Source organism: Apus apus, chromosome 4, assembly GCF_020740795.1.
Source record: "Apus apus isolate bApuApu2 chromosome 4, bApuApu2.pri.cur, whole genome shotgun sequence".
NCBI classification, from domain to species: domain Eukaryota; kingdom Metazoa; phylum Chordata; class Aves; order Apodiformes; family Apodidae; genus Apus; species Apus apus.
This window is the reverse complement of record NC_067285.1, coordinates 14466645-14487764: the sequence shown is the minus strand read 5'-3', so window position 1 is coordinate 14487764 and position 21120 is coordinate 14466645. Positions and strand designations below refer to the sequence as shown.

The window sequence follows — 21120 nt, the reverse complement described above, 5'->3', positions numbered from 1 at the left end:
ACAGGGGTTCCTGCGGGGTGAAGGCGGAGTACTGGGGTGGGATGGGATTGGGGCTGTGGTCCTCCCAGGGCAGAGGAGGGTGCCAAGGCGCAGCGGGGCGGATGCTGAGGGTTCCCTCCCGGCGGGGGCGGGGGCTTAGCACGCCCCGGGCAGACCCCGGGGGGCCGGGGCGGAAGAGGCGGCCCCGCCGGGCTTTACCCACCCCTCCCGGGGCCGCCGCGCCGTAAGATCGGTGCGGTGCAGAGCCGAGCTGTGCCGGGAGCTCCCGCCGCCGCCCGCCGGGACGCGACCCCCGGGGCATCCGTCCCGCGCCCACCGGGTGCGTCCGCGGCGCAACCGGGAGCGACCCCCGCTCCGCCCCTGCCTCCTGGAGCCTCCGGCGGGACCCCGGCGGCGGGGCGGGGGTTAAGGCTCGCGGGGCTGGGGCGGGGGTCGGAGCTTGGGGGGCCTGCCCGAGGGACGGGGAGGGGGGATGGAGCCGGGCAGACGCTGGCAGACCTCCAGCCTTGGAGGAAGAATCCTGTCCGGGGGCCCCTGAGGCTGTTCCCCGCTTGGGGGGATCAGGGCGCTTGTGGAAAATGCCGGGTTTGCTGCCATTTGGGAAGGTTTTTATAATGCAGCCTTCTCCAATGCCCCATTTGGGGAGGCTTTTAAAGTGCAAAGCCTGGTTTTGTAGCCAGCGCTGGTTTGTACCGAAGCTGTGGCCGGCCGAGTACACCCCATCCCGAAGGGATGCAGATGGTGCTGGGGTGGAACTGGCAAGATGGCTTGCCCTGGGGATCACCACGGGTCACCCGGCTCCTGGGTCGAAACAGGAGAAAACAAGAAAGGGCGCGGGAGCTCTGCGAGGTTACGAAGAGTTTCTACCCAGTGCTTGGGTTGGGACGGGTTGGTGGTGACCCTGACGCGGGTACAGAGAGGTGGCCCGGGGTGGCCGCGTGCCAGGAGGTGGCCAGGCAGGGTGGGGCCATCCCGGCATCGCTGCCTTCCCCGGCGAGCAGCTGAAACTTAAACAAACCATAAAGCCCGGGCGCTGGCACTGTAGGTCTGGGCCCTGCGTAAGGCGTGGGCGCACAAAGGTGCCAGCAGACAGGGTAAGTGCTTTGTCTCCACCTCATCCCCCACAGCCCCTCTGGTCCTTCACGGGCACCTCCTGCCTGTCTTCCCCACCCTGCTGCTCCCAGGACTCCCCATCCCTCCCCAGTACTCTCCCGCAGCTCTTTCCTTCTGGGCAGGAGCCTGCAGGTGCCTGATTTTTTCTCCCTGCACTTCCTTCTTGGAGGCAGGGCTGGCTCAGTGGCCTTTTGCTCCAATGACGCAGACTGTGTCTAGGTGTCCTCCAGAGCTGCCGTGATGGAGCTGGGGAACATCTCGCAGCCGGTGTATGGCCCTGGTCCCGAGGCACCGGGCAGCAGCACGCCGGGCCTGGTGGGGATGGTGCATGGTTTCCTGCGGCTGGTGCAGCCCAACGACCTGCCCATAGGTGGGTGCACTGCAGTGGGGAAGCTGGTGATGGGGTGGGGGGGGGGCTGGCGATGGGGTGGGGGGCTGCTCGGAGTGGCAGTGTCTCAGTTGAGTGTGAGCTGGAATTCCTCCACTGGTGACTGTCGATCTGACATTTAAATGCTGGGGTACTGGGTTAGGTGGGATTTAGGGCGGGGAATGGAGTGGGGTCCCTGAGGACTGCCAGCTGTGTCCTACCCACGTCCCATCACTACTGTGGGGCAGTCTCAGGTGGGCCCTAGGACAGGCTTTGGTGGTAGTGCCACCTTGCAGAGTCCTGTCCTGTCCTCTCTCCAGGTATCTTCATCTCAGGCCCCAACAAACAGTGCAGAGCAAACCCAGAGCTGCCTGCAAGTTTTCATGGTCCTCGTCTGGCTTGCAGCTTTCTGTGCTTGCATGTGACAAGGTGTGCTTAGGCAAGACCCAGCCTGGGACCACCAAGAGCAGCATGTCCCAGTGCCAGTGCCTGAACAGCAGCCTTGCAGGCACTCCCTGTGCACAAACCTGCTTGCTAGTGCTAGCCCTCCCTCCATTGCCTCCTAGGGAATGTGTTGCTGGCACAGCTCTGCTCTGCTGTGGCTGCAGGTTGGCATGGGTGATGACAAGACACTGCAGCTGCTCATTGTCCCGAGGGCAAGTGCTGCCCTCATAGCTGGTGAGGGAGTTGGCCATTGTGGCTGCTGACACTTGTGCTTCCTCCTTCACTGGGCTCAGCTCGTGCTCACCAGCAACTTGTAGGCAAATATATGGCTGGCAAACAGCTTTGTGGCCTTGTTCATGTTGCACAGATAGTGGGGTGCAATCACATAGCACCATGCTGGCACACCTTGTAATGAGGCCATGGGGCATGGGCAGGGCAAGCCCTGGAGATGTGAGAGGCAGTGCAGTGGCGGGGACTTTGCTCCAGCATCCATCCCAGCTGGGCTGGGCTGCAGAAAGGCAGCCCAAGGGAAGCAGAGGCAGCTGTTGGAGCATCCTTCCACCACCCTGCCCCTGGTGCTCACTGGGATAAGTACCCCCTTGTTTCGTGGACCCCTGAGAGCCTGGGGGCTGGCAGTATTTTTCCTGGGTGCCAAAGGGTTGTGTGACACGATGGCCCAGCTGCTCTGGGCCCTAGCACTGGAGGTGATGCCTGGTGCTAGGAGCACCTCTCTGGTGTTAGCAGCATGTAGGGGCCCCTGGAGAGAAGCCCCAGGATCCATCACCCACTCATGGCTTTCTCTGCTTCTTGTGTCCCAGAACTGATTACAGATTTTGGACAGTCCCAGAGTCAGGATGCTACTGGGGAGCAAGTCCAGAAGGTGAGTGGGCAGCCAGGGCAGAGAGCCAGCAGTCCCAGCCCACCACAGGCTAGATGATGCTGGTGCATGCTGCTTAGAAGCTGAGCCCCAGGTGCTGGGCAGCAGCAAGGGGAGATGTGCAACACTCAGGGGGGATCCATCCTGTCCTGTGAGAGTCTGGACAGGACCCTCAGAGCTGGGGAGCCTTCAGGCGTACCAGTGTTATGCTGCCTCTTATTCTTCCTTTCCCAGCTGCTGCACTACGAACTGGGTTTCCTGGTCTGCATCGCCATTGGGGTCCTCTTCATCATCCTCGTGCCCCTGGTGGGATGCTGCTTCTGCTGCTGCCGCTGCTGCGGCAACTGCGGGGGCCGCATGTACCAGAAGCAGAGCCGGCGGATGAGCTGCCGGCGCAGAACGCTCTGGGCCTCCGTCCTGCTGGTCTCTGCTCTCCTACTGTGAGTGCACTGGCTGGGAGGCTCCGGATGGGACCTGAGGGCGGGTGGAAACACCGGCAGTTGGCGGCTATGCCAGGAAGCTGCCATTGTTCGCAGGAGCAGATCCCAGCACGGAGGGACAAAGGAGAGGAAATGTCAGTGGTGGGGAGCTGGCCCCGGGGGGCTGCATGTTGGGATGGTGCAGACCCTTCCTGACAGTTTCACTGTGGGGAAATGTGGGCATGCTGGGCACTGGGCTCCCCTGTGCCTCAGTTTCCCATGTCCCTCCTCACTGATCTGTTGGCTTGTGTGCAGGGCACTCGTTGGGGTGCTCTGGAAGCAGGGCTGTGGTGTGCTCCAGACCCTGCAGCGTGGGGTCAATGCAGGTGGATTTGGAGGGTCCTGGGCGGGAGCATCAGGACTGAGCTCCCCGTGTGCTGACCCTGCTGCCCTTCCCTTGCAGGGCTGGTGATGTCTGTGCCTTCATCAGCAACACCCGCTTCTCCCAGGCTGTGCATGGCACCTTCCCCAACATCAACAACACCCTGAACAATGCCCAGACCTATGTGACCTCCATTCCCCAGGCACGCATGATCCCCCTGCCCTGACTGGGGTGCCTAATGGGAGGGTAAAGAGCCCCTCTGGGGAAGGGTGACAGTGGAGCTAAAGGCGAGGAAGGGTTTCTGCTCACACTAACACCCCATCTCTATCCCTGCAGCAAATCAATTTTATCATCGACAGCAGCAACGTCCCGCTGGGTCACGCCAACAGCAGCCTCCAGGGTGAGGGTGTGCAGCAGAGCAGGGCTGGAGCATTCCCATGCACCCATGGCGAGCTGCTCTGGCAGGGCTGGGGGTGCTTGGGGAGTTGGGGTGGCTGGGGGTGCTGCATTAGTTTCTGTTGCTGCTCTGCAGATAGTTGCTGACCCTGGAGGCCGCTGTGCAGGGTCTCATGGGGATGTCTAAATGGGGGCTCCTCCAAATTCTCTGTGCTCTGCACCAGCTGTTGCTTTTCCCCATCCAGGCTCCTCTCTGGGGAGGGTGAGGCAGGTGGTGGCAGGGTGGGAGTGTTTACTCTGCCCACTGCCTGGGAGGTGGGTGTGGGATGGGGTTCTGGTGCGGTGTCAGTGCTTTCAGCAGCTCCCCTGCAAGCCCCAGGATATCGAGGGTTCTGTCATTGACACCATCTCTCCCATCTCTGCAGACATTGGGTCCATTCTGGGTGGCATGATCATCTTGGGCATCAGGAGCAGCACGGATGGGACTCTGGGATCCCTCCAGAGCCTCTTGCAAGGTAGTGGCCCCATCCCTGGGGGGCTGTCAGGGCCTCAAAGGGGATTCAGGGGAATGTGGGGGCTGAGAACTGGAGTAAGTGCATAGAATCATAGAACCATTCAGGCTGGAAAAGACTCTTGGGATCTCCGAGTCCAACCATCATCCCTACTCTACAAAGTTCTTCCCTAAACCATATCCACCAACACCACATCCAAACAACCCTTCAACACATCCAGGGATGGTGACTCAACCACCTCCCTGGGAAGCCTATTCCAGTGTCTGATCACTCTGTGAAAATTTTTTTCCTAATGTCCAGTCTAAACCCACCCTGTTGCAGCTTGAAGCCATTCCCTCTTGTTTTATCGCTAGTTACCTGTGAAAAGAGACCAGCACCAACCTCTCTACAATGACCTTTCAGATAGCTGTAGAGACTGATGAGGTCTCCTCTCAACCTCCTCTTCCTCAGACTAAACATTCCCAGCTCCTTCAAGCATTCTTCATAAGAATTATTCTCTAGGCCCTTCACCAGCTTCGTTGCCCTCCTCTGTACTTGCTTCAGCATCTCAATATCTCAACATGTTTGGGTAGGGCTCCAAGGGAGGGGTCCATCTGGTTTCCCAGCCACAGCTTAGGGCAAATGCTGGGACTTTGTGGGGTTGCCCCTATGTTGCATTTTTTGATAGGTCTCTGAGGTTCAGCTGAGTGAGAACAAGCCCCAGTGCACTGGCAGGATGAGGCCCTGAGCCCTCCACTGTCTCCCTAGGGATAGAGATGCTGGCAGATGCCTTTGGCATCATCTCCAGGACTCGTCCACACCTTGAGGAGCTGCAGAGCAACTACAGCCAGCGGCTGGACAGCCTGCGGGGTGGCCTTAACCAGACCCTGCAGCGCTGTGGCAGCCCCTGCAGCAGCGTGTCCCTGGGTGGCCTTGCCTTCAGCACCAACTTCAGCACGGTCAGGAGGCGAGGGACCCCACAGCCCCTTCCCCAGCCCCCTACAGTCCCCTCACCCAGGCTCTTCCCCACAGATCCCTGGTGTGGAGCAGCAGCTGGAGGCCCTGCATGATGTGTCTGGCTCCAACATAGCAGCTGATTTAGAGAAGGTGAGGGGTTCCCCTTGCACACAGGGCTGGGTGCTCATGGTGCTGCTGGGGCTGTGCTGTTAGGGGTGGGCTTGGGAAGAGCTCTGATGGGAGCTAATTGCTGTCATATGGAGGGATGTGCTGCTTGGAGGTCCGCCTTGGCCAGAGCTTACCCTCTGTCCCACCCCTGGGTGCTGGCACAGTCACGGCTGGGTGCTGGGGGGAGCCTGGCTGTCCTGTGCCACTGGGATCTGGGGACAGAGGGGGTGTGCCGCTCAGCCCTGGGCTGTGAGCTGGGACATGAGCTGGACACTGTGCCCCTCTGGATGCAGGTTAACAGCACTCTGAGCACAGCCTATGCCAAGGTGCAAGAGCAGTCCCGGGATGTGGTGACAAGTAAGCAGGGTTTTGTTGCCAAATTCTCTCTCTCCCAGAGCTCCATTCTCTTTTCTCATCCCGTCCCTGCCTGGAGACCTCCCGTGCTTCCACCCCACTGCCTGCAGCCCTGGCTGTCCCCATGTCCCTATGTGCTATCATGCTGATGCCATCCTTGACCAAAGCCACTCCCTTCCCATCCTCTCTGGGTTCCTTGCTACCCCAGGCTTGTCTGCCCCAGACAAACAGGACTCGGGCAGCAGTTCACAGCACCAACCTGTCCCCATCCCCTGCAGAGACCCAGGGCCAGCTGGGATTTATCAGGCAGGAGATCAGGAGCTTGCAGGAGAAGTTGCCACTCCTGGATTTGGAGGAGAATGTTGGAGCCTTTGTGGGCAACACCTCATTGACGCTGGAGGAGTACAGGGAGCCGATCGTTGCCTTGGACAGGCTCAGGTAGGTGAGGGGCTGCTGCTTGCCCTGGCATCCTTGTCCAGAGAGGCTCAGCTTCTCAATCCTCCAGTTGCTGGAACTGGGGGCTTGCTTGGTGATAGGGTTGTGGGTGCAAGGCAGCCAGAGCTGTGCTTCACAGCCATCCATGCCCCTTCTCTGCCAGGGTGCCTGGGAGATTTTTCCTCCCTGTGAAGGCAGCTGATGGAATACCAGGCACTGCCTGGGATGCCAGATCTTGCTGGCTGACTTCTGCCCCTCCTCTTACCCAGGTGGAGTGTGTGTGTCCTCCTGTGCTGCATGGTGCTGCTGGTGGTCCTCTGCAATGTCTTTGGGCTGCTGCTGGGGCCCCTGGGGCTGAAGGAAGATGTGCTGCCCACGCAGCGCAGCAGCCTCTCCAACGCCGGCGGGAACTTCTTCATGGCGTGAGGCTCCCTTGGCTGCTGAGGATGCATGTGGGATGGGTGGGCAGGGCTGGCCTGGGGATTCTCAAGCTCCTTGTCACAGTAAAAGGAAAAATGGCTTCATCCTGGCTCAAACCAGGACATTCCTGAAAAATGAAATTACTGTGGCTTAATGGTCTGCCCTGTGGCAACTCACCATACAGGTGGAAAACAAGGGTACTGGCAAGGTGCTGGTGAGAGGTGTTTGAGCAGAGCCCATTCAGCCCTTGCTGTCAGGGGCCTGGACAGTGTGTGCATGGTCCCATAGCTCTGCGGGTGGGTGGTGGCGGGTGGGCTGGGGGAAGGTGTTCCAGGGTATGAGCCCAAGGGTACAGCCTGGCTGTGCTCGGGGCAGGGAGTGAAGGCAGAGTGAAGATGTGCTTATTGGAGTAGCATTGCTGAATGGGGCACAGGATGTGCAGGCTCTGGGCACTGTGAGCTGGAGTCAATAGTAGCAACAACACCGGGCATAGGGCCTCATGCACCAACTGTGTCTCTGTCCTGACAGAGGGGTTGGCTTCAGCTTCATCTTCTCCTGGCTGCTGATGCTGCTGGTGCTGATCACCTTTGTGCTGGGGGGAAACACCTACGTGGTCATCTGTGAGACCTGGCACAGCCAGAAGCTCTTCCAGGTGAGCTCCCTGTGGGGAGATATCCCTGCTCAGAGCCATTGCCACCTTTCCAAGGGCTATTGCTGGAGTGGAGGCAGCACTGGCCAGTGTAGGATGCTCTTCCTAGGTGTCCTGTGCTGTGTTTAGTTTTTCCATCTCTTCCCTTGCTTTCAGATTCTAGACACCCCAGGCCTGATCCCTGGCTTCAACCTGTCAGAGCTGCTGGGCCAAGAGAGTGGCACAACAAACTTCTCAGAGATGTACAGGTGAGTCCCAGCTCTAGCACTGTATCTTTGAGGAGCGGTACAGTTGCTCAGTGCCCTTTGATGATCCCTGGGATGGGAGCAGCTTGCCCTACCTGCCCTGGCTGCAGGCAGGCACTGGTGCCAGGGAAGGAGTGAGGTGCAAGTTGCCCATGTGGGTGAGGACATGCTCCTAGGAGGGGGTGTCCCTTGCCTGCCCCATTTTCAGCCCCATGTCCTGCTTCTGCAGGCAGTGCCAGCAAGATGCTGCCCTGTGGCAAACACTGCACCTGGACCAGAGTGTGTCCCTGGATGAGCTCCTGAACATCAGCCAGGTAAGCAGGGGGGTGCCAGGGTCTGTGGGGCAGAGCTGGGGCACAGGATTGGTGCTGGGGAGACAGTGACGGGCGAGCACCATGCCCCATCATGGCTCTCCTTGCTCTGGCAGTATACAGGAGAGATCTCCACAGCCTTTGAGAAGATGAACATCACCCTGAGCCCCATCTCCCTGCTCAACGAAACACAGAGAGACTTGCTGCTGAAAGCCAGCCAGCTTGGGCAACCCCCTGACTTCACCCCTACTCTGGAGAAGGTGGGCTGGGTGGCAGCTTGGTGTTGGGATGGGGGTGTCTGGATGTGTGCAGAGGGGATCCACTCTCCCCTTTGCTGCTGTGGGAGTCCCACTGGAGGCTCCATGAGTGCTCCTTGCTATCCATGTCACCCCTTTAGGCAACTAGGCACCTCTTCCACCTGGGAGGCCCTGGCTCTACTCTGTTCCTCAGGGATGGGGTATGGCCCTCTTGTTAACCCTGTGTCCCCAGTCTCATGGCTGTGTCTCTGCCTTTTCCAGCTGGATCAGAATCTGACCCAGGGCAGCCTCCTTGATCTGGCTGCAGAGCTGGAGCAGCTGGCAAACAAAGTGGTGAGAGACCATGTCCCCCTCTGGACCATGGCCAATGTGTCCCCAAAGCCACTGGCTGTGGGAGCTCCTCCACAAACCTGCCTGGGTGCTGAGGGGAGGCAAGGCCCTTCACCCTGTCCCAGCTCTTTTTTCCAGCCCACATCCCCATCAGATGGCTGTGGTGGGGCAGGGACCCTGTGCTTTGGGGCACCACTGACTGCAGCCCTTGCAGGGCACGGACGTGAAAGAGGACCTGAAGCATTATGCTTACCTGCTGAGGGAACTGGACAGGGAGATGCAGATGAGCTTCTCTGGGCCACTGGTGAGTGATGCTGGGGTGGGGAAGGTGCCGGAGGTGCTGGCTTTGGCACCCTCAGAGCTTGGAACATGTTCGTGGGGTCTTGGCTGAGCAGTGAGGTCTGTGCCTTTGACCCCCTTCTCTCCATCCCCAGCAAAGCCTGAAGGAGAACATCCACTCAGTGCAGAGCAGGGCTGCCCAGCTTGAGGTAAGCAGCACTCCTGAGTGCACCCCTTTCCAGGACACTCTGTAAAGCACCTGTGAAGTCCTGCAGTGGAGATGATGGGGGATAACCTGCAGTCTGGGGAGCTGGTGGGTGCCATGGGACTCCCCAAGCATGCACTGCAGGGGCTGCTCGTGGGGCAGAGCAAGGGGGCCCACACCATGGACCCTGCCAGGCTCAGGCTCCTTCTGCCTGAGGTACTCAGGCACTACTAATACATGACTGCTGGGGACACCACAGGTCAGAGATGCTGCTCCCTGGGACAGGGTCGGGGAGATGTGGGGACCCCCACTTCCCCCATCACACTGCTGAGAGCACTTTTCATCCCAGGCACAGACAAAAACTGCGCTGGACAAAGCCAACGAAACCCAGCAGTTCCTGGAGAGGGAGATGGGAAACATCATCAAGAATGTGAGCTTGCCTTGCCCTGCTGCTGGGCCACCTGGTGGGGATGTGACTGGACTCCCACACCAATACTTCCCTCTGCGCAGGGATGCCAAGCAATGTCTGGCTGCTTGTCATGCTTTGTCATCTTCCCTGTGTGTCCACTCCCCTTATGGCACTACAGGCAAGGGGTTGGGATGGTTGGGGACTTGCAGCTCTATTGCTGCTGGGTTGAGGTGGTCTTACAGCCCTGATCCTGACATGGAGCAGACACAAGGCATGGGGAGGGCTGGGGGTGCAGCAACTCCACTCTGCTTTTTCTCCCCAGGAGACATGGGCCTTCCTGAAGGAGCTGCTAGACTTCTTTGAGACCTACGTCTCCTGGGCCAAGAGCAGCGTGAGTTGAGCCTCTTTGGTGGGGTGGAGGGAAGGCAAGGACAGGCTGCAGGGTTTTGGGGACACTGACATGTCCTGCTTCCCACTGTGTTCCCAGCTGACGGAAGATGTGGCACGTTGCAAGCCCATAGCTCAGACCCTGGATAACGTGGAGGCCATCACCTGTGACTACATCCTGGACTCTCTGGTGAGTGGTGCAGTGGTGTGAGAGATGACACATGTGGTGGCAATGTGGTCCCCTTGTCCCCCTCATGCACCAGATAAGGGGTATCCATCTCTGTCCATCTCCCCGGTGGATTGGTGTGGCTAAGAACAAAGGCCAGGCTGTGAGAAGAGCTGGATGAGGGCATCACAGGGGGAGTCTGGTGGAGAAGGGGCTCTCCCAGTCACTTTCTGGGCCCTGATGGCTTTCCCCACACACCCAGAATGCCTTCTGGTTCAGCCTGGGTTGGTGTACCGTGTTCCTGCTGCCCAGCATCATCCTGGCTGTCAGACTCGCCAAGTTTTACCGCCGCATGGACATTGCTGATGTCTACAGGTGAGAAGCCACTGCTCACCTATGACCACACTATGTCTGGGGTTCTCCCTATGCACTGCAAACCACCCCTTCATCTGCCCCGTGGGGCTGATCCTAAAGGAATTCGGGCTTGGGGGGACCAGGGAGGTGGCTTGGGACTTTCAGCCTTTGAGGATGGAGATGTTTTGGAGAAGAGCATGGCTCTGTCAGCTCTGCAACTCCTCCTTGGACAGCTGCAGGTGCATGTGACCCCCCTTAAGAGAAGGGAGCCTGGCTTGCATAGCAGGGCTGCAGCCCACAGCCTGGCTTGGGGGTTCACCACTGGTCTTGCTCAGCTTTGCACTGTTTTTTTTGTGCTGGGGACCCCGAACAGGAGCACAGCTGGATGTGATGCAGAACATGGTGTGGTTGGCATCATTGCCACGAGGGTGCAGTGCTCACTAACACACCCATGGATGCCAGCACCCCAGGGCTGTCCCCCATCCCGCTGGGGCCCTCTGACTGGCAGCACCACCATCAGTGCAGCTGCCAACCCCTGTGGATAGTGAATGGTTTCCAGTTGGGTTTCCAGCTGCTGAGGGCCCCCTGCCCACCACCCCTCTGCTCTGGGGCCCCTGGAAAGCCAGGGTTTGCAGCCCACTGTGGCCCAGCCAGCCTTTCCTGCTTGCCCTACTCCCCCTCACTCCATACCCTGTCTCCCTAGACCTGTGCTGGAGTTGTACATAGTGTGTGTGGAATGTGGCACTGAGCTGGGCTGTGCCCTGTCCATGGTGTGCCCAGGGTCCCTAGCGGTGGCCCTGGCACCTTTCACTTCCCCCTCAGCTGGTGGCTGAGCTGGGGACATGGGTTAAGCTGCCAGGGAAACGGGGGAACTGAAATCATGGCACAGAGGAGCTGTGTGCTCCTGAGCCGCTCTTCCTGCCTGGGGAATGAGCAGTGATGCTCTGGGGGCAGCAAGGTTCTGGGGAGTTGTAGGAACCCATGCGCTGTGTCCAGATCAGGTAGCTGGGATGGAGGGGACCATAGCACCCTATAGCCCCTGTGTCCTCCCTGTGTGCCTTGGGGGAGACCTTGTCCCACCTGGAGATGCTGTACTGTCCCAGGAGGCATCTTCCTGCCCCACTGACACCACCCCCTCTTTATTCCCTCCAGGAATGAAGACTTCGAGATGTAAGTAGCGGTGCGAGGTCCCAGTGTGGGATGGGGGGCAACTCCTGTGGCATGAGAGGGGACAGGACCCAGGGGGAGGGGGGTGAAGTGGAACAGGGCAAGTACAGGCCAAGGAGGGGGCTGGTTTCAGGGGTGGACTGGGAAGGTGGGAGCTGTGCAGCATAGACTATTTTGGGGTTCCTCCATCATCTTCTCACACTCCTAAGTTCGTGGGTACTGCTGCTCCTAGTCTCCCCCAAGCTGGCGGGGTGGGGTCTCTGTACCTTCTTTCCCGTAGGGCTGGATGACAGGCGTGGGATATTTGGCCGTCCCAGCACATCCTGAGCTGTCCCTTCCTCCCATCTGTGGCTGGGGGTGACATAGGTGACCCTGGTTTTGCAGGCCACCCACGTTCAACTTCTACAAACTCCCCCGGCCATCTACGAAGCATTAGTCCCCCCAGCCCACAGCATGGGCACGGAGGAGATCGAGAGGGCTGCTCCACCTGCTGTGTCTTCTGCCTGGGCCCTGAGGAGCCGGTTGGGACCCCTCCAGCTGAAGCCCCCTCCCCAATTCCCATCATGTGATGATGCCCCAGTATGTATGGGAGGGGGATTGCCCCTTGCACTGCCCCAGGTGGGACTTCAACCCCTCACACCAGACCCCGTGGGGTCAGGGCAGCTTGTACCATCCACAGCACTGCAGCCTGTGCTGCTGGTAAATGGGAACCTGCTGAACCAGGCCCCTTGCTTGAAAAATGTGATTCTCGTTTTTACAGGGAGCCTGACTCTTTCCAAGGCTGAGTTTTGCTGTCAAACAATAAATGGGGTGTTTGTGTGCACTGCAGGCATGTGGCTGTGCTCTTCATGTCTGGCTGCAATGGAAGGACGCAGGGGTAGAGGCAGGGAGGGTTCCCCACTGGTGGCACAAGCTGGTGCTGTGCCTGGGACTAGAGTGCCCTGGCTGGGGTCCCCGAGCATGCTCTGCCCACAGCCAGCTCCTGGACTCCTGGTTCAGCACCTGGGTTGATGCAGGACCACTGATCAGCATTGCCAGGGCTGGGTGATGTTCCCCTCACTGGGCAGCCCTTTGCACCTGTGGTTGGGTGGGTGCCAGGCCCTTCCCTGGGAAAAGCTGAACCAAGGGCTCCTGTCCATGAGGTGCCACCCCATGCTGTCCCCAGCACACAAGTACTTCCCTGTGCCCTCCAGCAAGTCTGCTGTCATCTGTGCATTCCAGTTAGTTTATGGGGTGCCTGCAGCTCGCACCTCTCCCCCTTTACTGTGTATGGTGGCATGGGGACTTTCAGTGTCCACCCTTACATATCCCCACACTGCTGCAGGGCATAGATGGGCATGGCCAGAGCTGCACGAACAGATAAGCCAAAGGCAACTTGGTCAGCACCTGTGATGAGGCAAGTGTAGGTATTGCTTTGTGCTTCTCCTTGGTGCATGCACAGGGACCATCCTGGAAGCTGGGTTAGGCATGGGGGACATACGTGAGCAGCTTGACTCATTATTTCCTTTGTTGCAAAGTCCAAGTCTTTCTGGAATGAGCAACATGGCAGAGCTGGCCAGCTCGTCCTCCAGGATGTCCATCTGCTTTATCGCTTTTTCCATTTGCCTTCAGATCTTCTAATCACTATTTTTCCTTCAGGCGTTATCTGAAGCTGCACTGGGCTTACCTCCTGCTATCTCCCCCCAGCACCCATCCTCACCGCAGAGAGCCCCGTGCTTGCCTATCACCCAGCTGAATCTGTCCTGCGTGCTAGCTCAGCCCCTGCTTCCCTCTGGGCTGCCCACCCTTTCTGGTCCTTGAGGCAGGATTTCCTGGCACCCCCTCTGTTTGTGCTGGAAGGCAGGGAGCTCGACCCTCCTTGTTCACTGCATCACCATGGCTATCTGCACCCAAACCCAACCCTGGCAATGAACATCTCCCCCCAAATTACCACACAGCCTTTGCCAAGGCGTGGGGTTTGCTCTCAGCAGGTCCCCATTCAGCACTGCCCAGACAGCATCACAGGCCCTGGAGCTATGGCTCTGAGAGGAGCCTGGGAACATTCTCCTCCTGAGCAGAACTGGAAGGTGGGCAAGAGCAGCATCAGGCATGGCCAGCAGCTGTTTGGGGAAGAGGCAAAGATGGTTCAGTACAAAATATACAGCTGCTGCCACCATCTCTCCTTTCAGTCAGGCTCCCTCTGCTTACATGAGTGGCAGCTGCCAGAATCCACTTCCCTTGTGTGGGAGGGAAACTCGCAGCACCCCACGGCCGCAGCACAAGAGCCACCATAAGATAAGGAAGGTCTCATCAATAGCCAGCCAACCTCTGGAGAACCGTTGCAGCAGTTCCTCTTCCCCTTCGCCAGACTTTTTTCTACCACAGGGACTTTCTGCAGCTGAGCCCTTGTCTGAGGGAGGCCCTGTGCATCTTTAAAGTAGTTTGAGAGGATGCCTCCAACAGCAGTTCTCCCACTGTGTGCCTGGGGCAGCAGGCTCCCACTGTGGGCAGCCTGATGTTCCTTTCTGTCAGTTTTCCAGCTAGAAAAAAGAGATGAGCTGGAGCTCTTGCGGAAAGAAATTCTCCTTTCCTCAACCCTATCTTGGGGCTGGCCACAACTCCCCCAGCAAGAAGCTCCAATGGCCTGTGGGGGTTGCATGTGGCCCCAAACAGCTGCAGAGAGGACAGGAGGGAAGCCCAGGTAGGTCTCCTTGCTCCCAGCAATATATAGGCTTACTTTTGCCAAACCATGCACTGCCTGGCATGGTCACCAGCCTGTCAGTGCAGAGTCCTGCCTCCATGCCTTTGTGGTGGTAAGGGGACACATTGTGGAGAGAATGGGCAGGTTGGGCACAGCTGGATCTCCAAGCCCAGCACCTACCAGCTGTGAGCCATGCTGGGAAGTACCATGGTGAGTTTAGCTTGGCTACTTTACAAGCAAAATGAAGCTGCCCTCCTCCTGGGGGTGTTCCTCCTCGTAACATCCACCACTGCCCCAGCACTGCTATAGGAACCTTTATTTTTAAAACGTCTGTCTTCCACATTTAACCCCACACTCAAGAGGACTAACACAGGTGAATCTCCCCCAGTACATCCCATCCTAGCCAGGCTCTGCCAGCCCAGCAAGGCAAGAGACAGCTTCTTCACACTACAGACTGGATGCAGGAGCAAAGCCATAGCCAGGGTCTCTCTCCTGGAGGAGGAGGCCAAGCAGTGAGCATGGGAGAGAAGCTGGAACCTGGATCTTCCTGCACGACTGCTCTCAAGTTACACTGACTTTGCAAACAGAGGCACAATATGAACCAGACAACCCTGACAAAGCCCCTTTGTGTGCAAAGGGCAAAGGTAGGGGAGATGAGAACAGAGGGCCCGGGTGTCCTGCAGCTTAATCTAAGCTTCCACAAAGGAAAAAGAGGCAGGGCCAGCCCCAAGCTCGCACAGGCTGCTGCCAGCTTCTCAGCTCAGAAGAGAGCTCGGGTACCGTCTGGGATAGAGAGATAAGGGAATTAGGCTGCTCTCTTCAGCTAAGTAGCTGCAATCAGTCACAGCCACAGGATTGATCCCAGAGGAATTGCAGCGAGACAGTGCACACAGTGCTGCAGCTGCCAGCGTGTGTGCTGGGACCCCCAGTGCCATGGAGCTGTGCCACACTGGCATTTAGCATCTGAGCAGCACGACTCTGACCCCACTGCAAGAAACATGCCCAGTTTCTCACAGGCAGACCTTGGAGGCACCACCCAACCCACCGAGCAGAGAACGGGGAAGGAAAGACTGTGTAACCCTGCCCACCACTCTACCACCACCCCTAGAGGACTGGGGAAGTAGAAGTGAAGTTATAAAAGAGCCAAGCAAACCAATATCAAAGTGCTTTGAGCAGGGAGCAATTCTGTAGTCCCATAGTGCAGCCAGTGCTTTCTCTGCAAACGCACCCGGCGTTTGCTCCTCCACTGGAGCACATGCAATTGCACTTGCTAGAAATAGCCAGAAATCCTGTCCTGGCTTCAGATAAGATCACCCAATCCCAGCCACCTAACAGACCATTTTGAGATGCTGCTGCAGGGAGGCTTCAGCAAGAAGCAGGCTTCCGTACTGCCAGGCAGGGCAGAATTTCCTGGGGTGGATGTGGCTTTCCCCTTCTCATGCACCCAAGGTTTGGGATCCTGTTGTGCTTCCCTCCTTCACACAGAGTCACCCTGTACCAGCGTTGAGAGGGAGGAAGTCCTTGCCTTGGGTGGCTGAGGAGCATCACTGGCTGCTGCTTTTGAAGAGGTCTTATGCTCTCGGGGTGGGGTGGGAGGGGGGAAGGTGGGGCTCTGCAAGGCATCTGAGTACATCTCATCCTGGACACAGGGACACTGCACAACCCTTTGAAGCAGCGGCTTAAGCAAGCCTATAGTCAGCTGGTTCCCCTCACTGGAGAAGGGTACTGGGTCCTCCTGGGGGTGAGGGAGGTGCTGCAGGACCATGGTGAGGATGTCTGAGGTGGTGAGCTCAGGAGGGCACAATGGCCACAGCGTGTCCAGGTAAGGGTCCAGCTCCCGGTGCTGGGCAAACTCTGCCAGCAGCGTGGTGAATATCTCCTTGTTAAGCAAGGGGCTGAGCTTGGAGAACTTCCCTGCCACCTCCACCACCCGCTGCCACCGCTTCAGGCGGATGAGAAGGTTCAGAGCTTGCAGCACAGCCTTAGGCCTCTTGCTGCAAAGCAGCAGTTCAAGCTCCATCTCATCATCTGCCTCACTGCGCTTGTTCTTCCTGGCCAGTACCCCCAGGGCTCTCTTGTACAGCGGCACCTGGCCCTCTGGGCCCTCCTTGCTGCTGAATGCCCAAGAGACACTAACATACTGCTGGGTCAGCTCCACAAAACCGGGCAGCCACTTGGGTTTGAATCTCAGGAAGGAGGCACAGATGAGCTCAAAGAGTGGGACCAGGCCATTCTGACCCACCTCTTCCTGCTGTGGCCCACCCAGGACCTTCTTCCATACCTCTGGGGTGGCCCTGGCTACCAAGAGGCCGTCCCCATTCTGCTGCAGCTGCAGGCAGCTCCTTGTGGCCTTCCAGGCCGCCTTGGGGAAGGAGGCAAAGATGGAGTTCAGGTAGGCCAAGTTGTCTTTGTCCAGGTCAGAGTGCAAAATGCGGCTGACCTCCTGCTGCACCAATTCCTCACAGTAGCTTTCCACTTCACTCTCTGGGGCACACACCACACAGGTCTTGAGGAGCTCAAGGCTCTTGTAGCTCTGGAGCTCCAGGCTCATTGTGCTCAACAGCTTGTTGTAAGTGTCTTGGAGGCCTCGGGCTGGCTTCTGCTTCTGGCAGAGGCTGTGCTGCAAGATGGCTGCAAGGGCCACAGGAGCCTGGAACACACCGCCTTTCTTCAACTTCTCTACGGTCAGCTTGGCACTGCTGAGGCTCCTCCTCTGGTAATATCTACAGGCCTCCTCAAACACCATCTCCACTAGGCACGGCTCAGGCCTGCTGCTGCTCTCAGGTTCAGAGAAACTACAGCTGTAGATGCCAGTTTGACTGAGAAGCTGGATGCTGTCCTCCTCTCCCGGGGACTCCAGGAAATGCACCTCTTTCATGCTCAGGATCTTCTTTTCTATGAGCCTTCCACTGTTCTGGTCAACGAGGTACAGGACCCCAGCCAGTACGCAGGCCAGAATGCTGCCAAAGCTCTTCAGCTGGACAGGACTTCCTTGGGACAGAGTCCCCACCTCTAGGTCAAAAATATGCCTCTGTGTCCCATCTGGTTCCATCATGTTCACAGCACCCTTTGTGCTCACCAGCAGCAGACCCCCACTGTTGGACACAGCAGAGGTGTGAATGTCCAGAGGTGCTAAACCTGAGAGAAGACCCACAGAGCCAAGGAGGAGCTTCCTGAAGTCTGACTCACTGCTGGAACGCACCAACTTGCTGTGGACAAAGCCTGCAGAGGGGGCTGTGATGGTAAGCTTTGCCTCCTCAGGGTGCCAGATGAGGAGGAACTTGGAAGTGGTGACAAAGCTGGCAGCAGTAGGCACCAGGAAGACATGCTGGGGGGAGGCCAGGACCTGGTACTCAGGGCTGTTGTGCAGGACTATCCTTACGGTGCCCAGCTGCATGCCTCGCTCCCCTGCCTCCAGAGCCCGGGTGCAAACACAGAACCTAAAGGCACACTTGCTCATGTCTGAGTGGGCATCCAGGGGAGGCCTCTCCTCGCACCACACCAGGCTGGCTCCCTGGCTGCACACGGAGATGATTCGTGCCCGGGCACCCTGGCAGAGCTCCAGCGTCTGCAGCAGCTGCCAGCCCGTGGCCATCACAAAGTGCCAGATCTCAGTCCGGCCATGTTCCCACACAATGGCCAGCACCCAGGAGCCCAAAGTCACAGGGCTCTGCAGGAAGAGCAGTCCCACAAGGGCTGGCTGTGGCGGCTGCCAGTTCCTCTCCAGGTCGGCTCCGCCGATGCTGTGGCGCTGGAAGGCCACCAGCCGGGGCAGCGGGGGCGGCCGGCTCTTCTGCAGGACCAAAAGGTGCTGCCCATCCGGGCTGGACTGGACATGGCTGGGCTCTTCCCCCTGGCACAGCAGCTCCTGCAGCCAGCGGCCTCGGCTGAAGTCACTGAAGTCGGAGACCTGCCGCAGCGTCCCAGCCGGCTTCATCTCGGGGCGCCCGCCCTAGTCACCAAAAGCGTGCACCAGGGCGGGCAGGGGCACGGGGCTCCTGCTGCCACCAAGCGTCCCCCCGGGTCCCCTACTGCGCCCACTTCCCCAGGGCCTCTGGAGACCCTCCGATCCCGCGGGACCCCCCCGGACACCCTGCTCCCCAGGCTCTCAGCCGACCCTCCAGCCCCCAGCACCCTCCGGGCGCCTCCCTCCTCTTGCAGCCGGTTCCACGGGCACCCACCCCCCGACGTACCAGCTCCCCGAACACCCAGGTCCGCCCGGGGGGAAATCCCCGCCGCCCCAGGCACCGGCGAGACCCTCTCCTCCCACCGGGGCCTACCTGCCGCGGCGGCTGCCTGCCGGGGCGCTCCGCCGGGGCCGGGCCGGTGGCTGCGGAGCTCGGCTGGGCTCGGCACGACGCGCCGCTGCGCAATCACGAGGCGGCGGGTTTCCGGGCGGGGCCGCGCCGCGCCGGCCCGGGCCGCCCCTCTCCTACTTCCGTCGCCGGTGCGGGGAGGGCAACGGGGCCGCGGCCCGGGACGGCCCCGGGAGGCCTGGCAGGCGGAGGGGCCATTTTCTACAGGGAGTGCGGGGCTGTGTGTACGTGTGTGTCAGTTTCCTCAGGGAGCGGCAAGCCCCCTGCGGCCCGGGGAGAGACCTCCTCCCCGCTGTCCTTGCCTAAAGCTCCCGCCGGGGGGCCGGCCCCGGGGAACGGGCGGGGGATGAGACCCGCCGCCGACAGCGCCGGGCGCGCCCCGGTACCGGCGGCACTAGGACCGCTCCCGGCGCATGCGCGGCCGGCGGCGCCTGCGCGGCGGGCAGGGAGCGGCCCGCAGGTGAGCGCCGGGGCCGGGGAACCCGCGGGGCCGGGCGCGCCCCCGCCGCCCCTCCGAGCGGCCGGCCCGGCTCTGCGGCAGCAGGCGGGCACCGGGGGCTCCGCCGCGGGTGCTTCCGCGGGGTGGGGGCGGTCTCCGCCGCGAGGGGCCTCGCCCGCCCGCCGCTCGCGGGTCCGGGTGCCCGCAGGCGCGGCGCCGAGGTGCGCTGGGCGGCCGGTGCAGGCGGCAGCTCCCCGGGGGGGCCGGGGGGGCGAAGCGTCCTTTGCCACAGCCGTGTGGGCGGGCCGGTGACCCCGGGCTGTGCCGGGGCCCCTCGCTGCCCCGTGCTGTGCTGTGCTGCGCTGCCGGGGCCTGGCCGCCTCCCGGAGGAGTGCGAGAGGAGCCTGTTGCTCTGCGCCTGCCTGCGGCGCGGCTCTCACCGGTAATAAGGCCTCACCTCCGCGTTGCCGAAGTAAGTGCACCCACGGGTGCCCTGCGGGGCGGGCTGGGGCCGCCCGGCCCTGCGGCTCTGCTGGTGCAGCTGCTCCGGGGCCGCCGCGTCAGGCGGCTGCTGAAGCGGGTTCAAGGCAAGTTTTTCTAGAAAAGTAATGAACTGGACCCGTTCTCGTGTCGTTGATCCGGCTTGCCTCACGGTCCTACGGGCGCTTGCATCGGCAGAGCAACGGGGGGCAGTAAAGGAATGGGAACCCCTTCTGTTTGTTATGCAGAAGGCAGAGGCAGCTGGCGACATCAGCACACTTGCAGCCTCGCTCAAAGCCCTGTTGTGTGTGTGTCGCGGTAAGGAAGTTTGCTCTGAAGCAGAAACTGATCTGAATATGCGAGGAGAGCAAATTTGGGCTGAGCAGGTGGGTGGAATATGCGAAGTAAACAGATAATTCGGGTCATCGTGATATGTGGTGACCGCAGCTCACCAGCTGTTTGAGTTCCAGTAGGAAGTGCGACAAAAAACTTCTAAGAGGAATTTCAGGGTGGGGAAAGGGATATAAGTTTGGTTTTCCCATAATAGTGTAGTTCTCAGCCTGTTTCACTTAGGGCACTTTTTGCTGCGTGCAAAGAGACTCTGCAGGCAGGGTATATCCCACGTAAAAATGTTAAACAGTTATTGCTTAGCATGCACAAAAGAAACAGGCTTTAATGAGCTGCTAGGCTAAGCATTCATCTCCCCATGGCCCCTGCTAACACAGCTACACAGACATCCCTAAGAGAGGAAGGGTCAGCCTGCTGCTCATAGTTGCTGAGCTGCTATATTCTGGTTCCCTGCTGTTGGTTGGGTTTGTGTTGTGGGGTTTGTTTGTTTATTTTAGACCTTATACCTTTTCATGCTTGTGTTTTTCCTCTTGAGTGCTTGTGCTACTGATGGTCCATATCTCAAAAATGTTACCTCTGCAGCTTTGCCTTTCTTATCTTGGTGTGGCTCTGCTGTGCAGCTTCTTAGAACACAGCAGCTTCCTCAGACATTGGAGCCAAGGTCATGCAGCTGCACTGTGTTCAGCATGGGCCTTGGATCCACACTGACAGCTGAAGCTGTGGGAGTAGGGCAGGGGAAGGTTACAGGGAGCTTGTTTTTCTTCAGAAGGAAGGCATCTGAAAAGGTCTCCCAGGTAGCATGAGCTTTTAGGTAGGAGTGTAGAGGCAGTGTGGAATATTTCATTATAAACTGGGTGGGATGGATTCTGAAGGGCTTGAAAAGTGAAAAGCCCAAGAGCCTTTCTGACACAGGAGACCTGGGCATTGTAGCCAGGAATATGGAAAGGAAGCATGATGAAATGAAAAAAAATAAGTTGAAAAAACTGTGTGAACAGATGGAGGTGGAAGTGTGTGATGCTTGTCTAGATGGACTTGACAGGAATAAGCATAACTGGTTGATAGTGTGAAGTTGATGGATGGGGTGTTATTTTAACTGGACAGATAGAAATGAAAGCCAATTATGGGTGAAATGTTAAAATGTAGCTTGGATGTTATTCTTTTATATCATTCCTGAAGCAGATGTAGTGGGAGGAAGTCTGGCTGTATTTGCTGCCTTAGGAAGGTGATTTTCCTGTCTTTCAAGGGGGGAAAAAAAGGTCAGTTGTGCTGTAACTT

At 59.0% G+C, this 21120-nt stretch overlaps 3 protein-coding genes across 8 annotated transcripts in view; 2 read left to right on the top strand and 1 right to left on the bottom strand.

Moving 5' to 3' along the window:
* The first annotated feature begins 826 nt into the window (after positions 1-826).
* LOC127384822 (prominin-1-A-like) lies at positions 827-12410 on the top strand. Its single transcript, XM_051619792.1, has 25 exons — positions 827-1094; positions 1333-1483; positions 2743-2804; positions 3036-3241; positions 3684-3804; positions 3939-4002; positions 4424-4513; positions 5258-5448; positions 5522-5596; positions 5908-5971; positions 6247-6406; positions 6673-6825; positions 7352-7475; positions 7629-7720; positions 7947-8031; positions 8145-8288; positions 8547-8618; positions 8830-8919; positions 9050-9103; positions 9449-9529; positions 9831-9899; positions 9996-10085; positions 10324-10436; positions 11568-11585; positions 11967-12410. Exons 2-25 carry the CDS (start codon positions 1354-1356, stop codon positions 12016-12018), a joined length of 2400 nt encoding a protein of 799 aa, XP_051475752.1. The 5' UTR covers positions 827-1094; positions 1333-1353; the 3' UTR covers positions 12019-12410.
* Positions 12411-14563: 2153 nt separating this feature from the next.
* On the bottom strand, positions 14564-19768 carry HPS6 (HPS6 biogenesis of lysosomal organelles complex 2 subunit 3). 2 transcript variants are annotated; one of them, XM_051617719.1, is made up of 2 exons: positions 19475-19768; positions 14564-18214 (listed from the first exon to the last, which is right to left on the bottom strand). In XM_051617719.1, exons 1-2 carry the CDS (start codon positions 19766-19768, stop codon positions 15740-15742), a joined length of 2769 nt encoding a protein of 922 aa, XP_051473679.1. In that variant the 3' UTR covers positions 14564-15739. The 2 variants fall into 2 exon arrangements, with proteins under 2 accessions (XP_051473679.1, XP_051473680.1); XM_051617720.1 differs by lacking the exon at positions 19475-19768 and adding an exon at positions 18543-19269.
* Positions 18729-21120, top strand: part of ARMH3 (armadillo like helical domain containing 3) — a 121951-nt gene continuing 119559 nt past the window's right edge. Inside the window, exon 1 of one of the 5 annotated variants that reach the window (XM_051617724.1) lies at positions 18729-18802. Coding sequence is in view for 1 of the 5 variants with exons in the window: in XM_051617721.1 (XP_051473681.1) it covers positions 18992-19038 (47 nt within the window). In the remaining 4 variants the exon portion in view is untranslated. Of the gene's footprint in view, positions 18803-18990; positions 19039-19384; positions 19490-19791; positions 19884-21120 lie in introns of those variants that run through there. The other 4 variants (XM_051617721.1, XM_051617723.1, XM_051617722.1 and 1 more) reach the window with 4 other exon arrangements.

Bases quoted from the DNA above. Each gene is read 5' to 3' on its own strand.
- LOC127384822 (XM_051619792.1), top strand. From the start codon at position 1,354: ATGGAGCTGGGGAACATCTCGCAGCCGGTGTATGGCCCTGGTCCCGAG. The intron at 4,514-5,257 runs GTAGTGGCCCCA...CTGTCTCCCTAG, and splicing joins CCTCCAGAGCCTCTTGCAAG to GGATAGAGATGCTGGCAGAT. The intron at 8,619-8,829 runs GTGAGAGACCAT...CAGCCCTTGCAG, and splicing joins AGCAGCTGGCAAACAAAGTG to GGCACGGACGTGAAAGAGGA.
- HPS6 (XM_051617719.1), bottom strand. From the start codon at position 19,768: ATGTCGCCAGCTGCCTCTGCCTTCTGCATAACAAACAGAAGGGGTTCC. The intron at 18,215-19,474 runs GTGAGGCCTTAT...TTTGGTGACTAG, and splicing joins CTTACTTCGGCAACGCGGAG to GGCGGGCGCCCCGAGATGAA.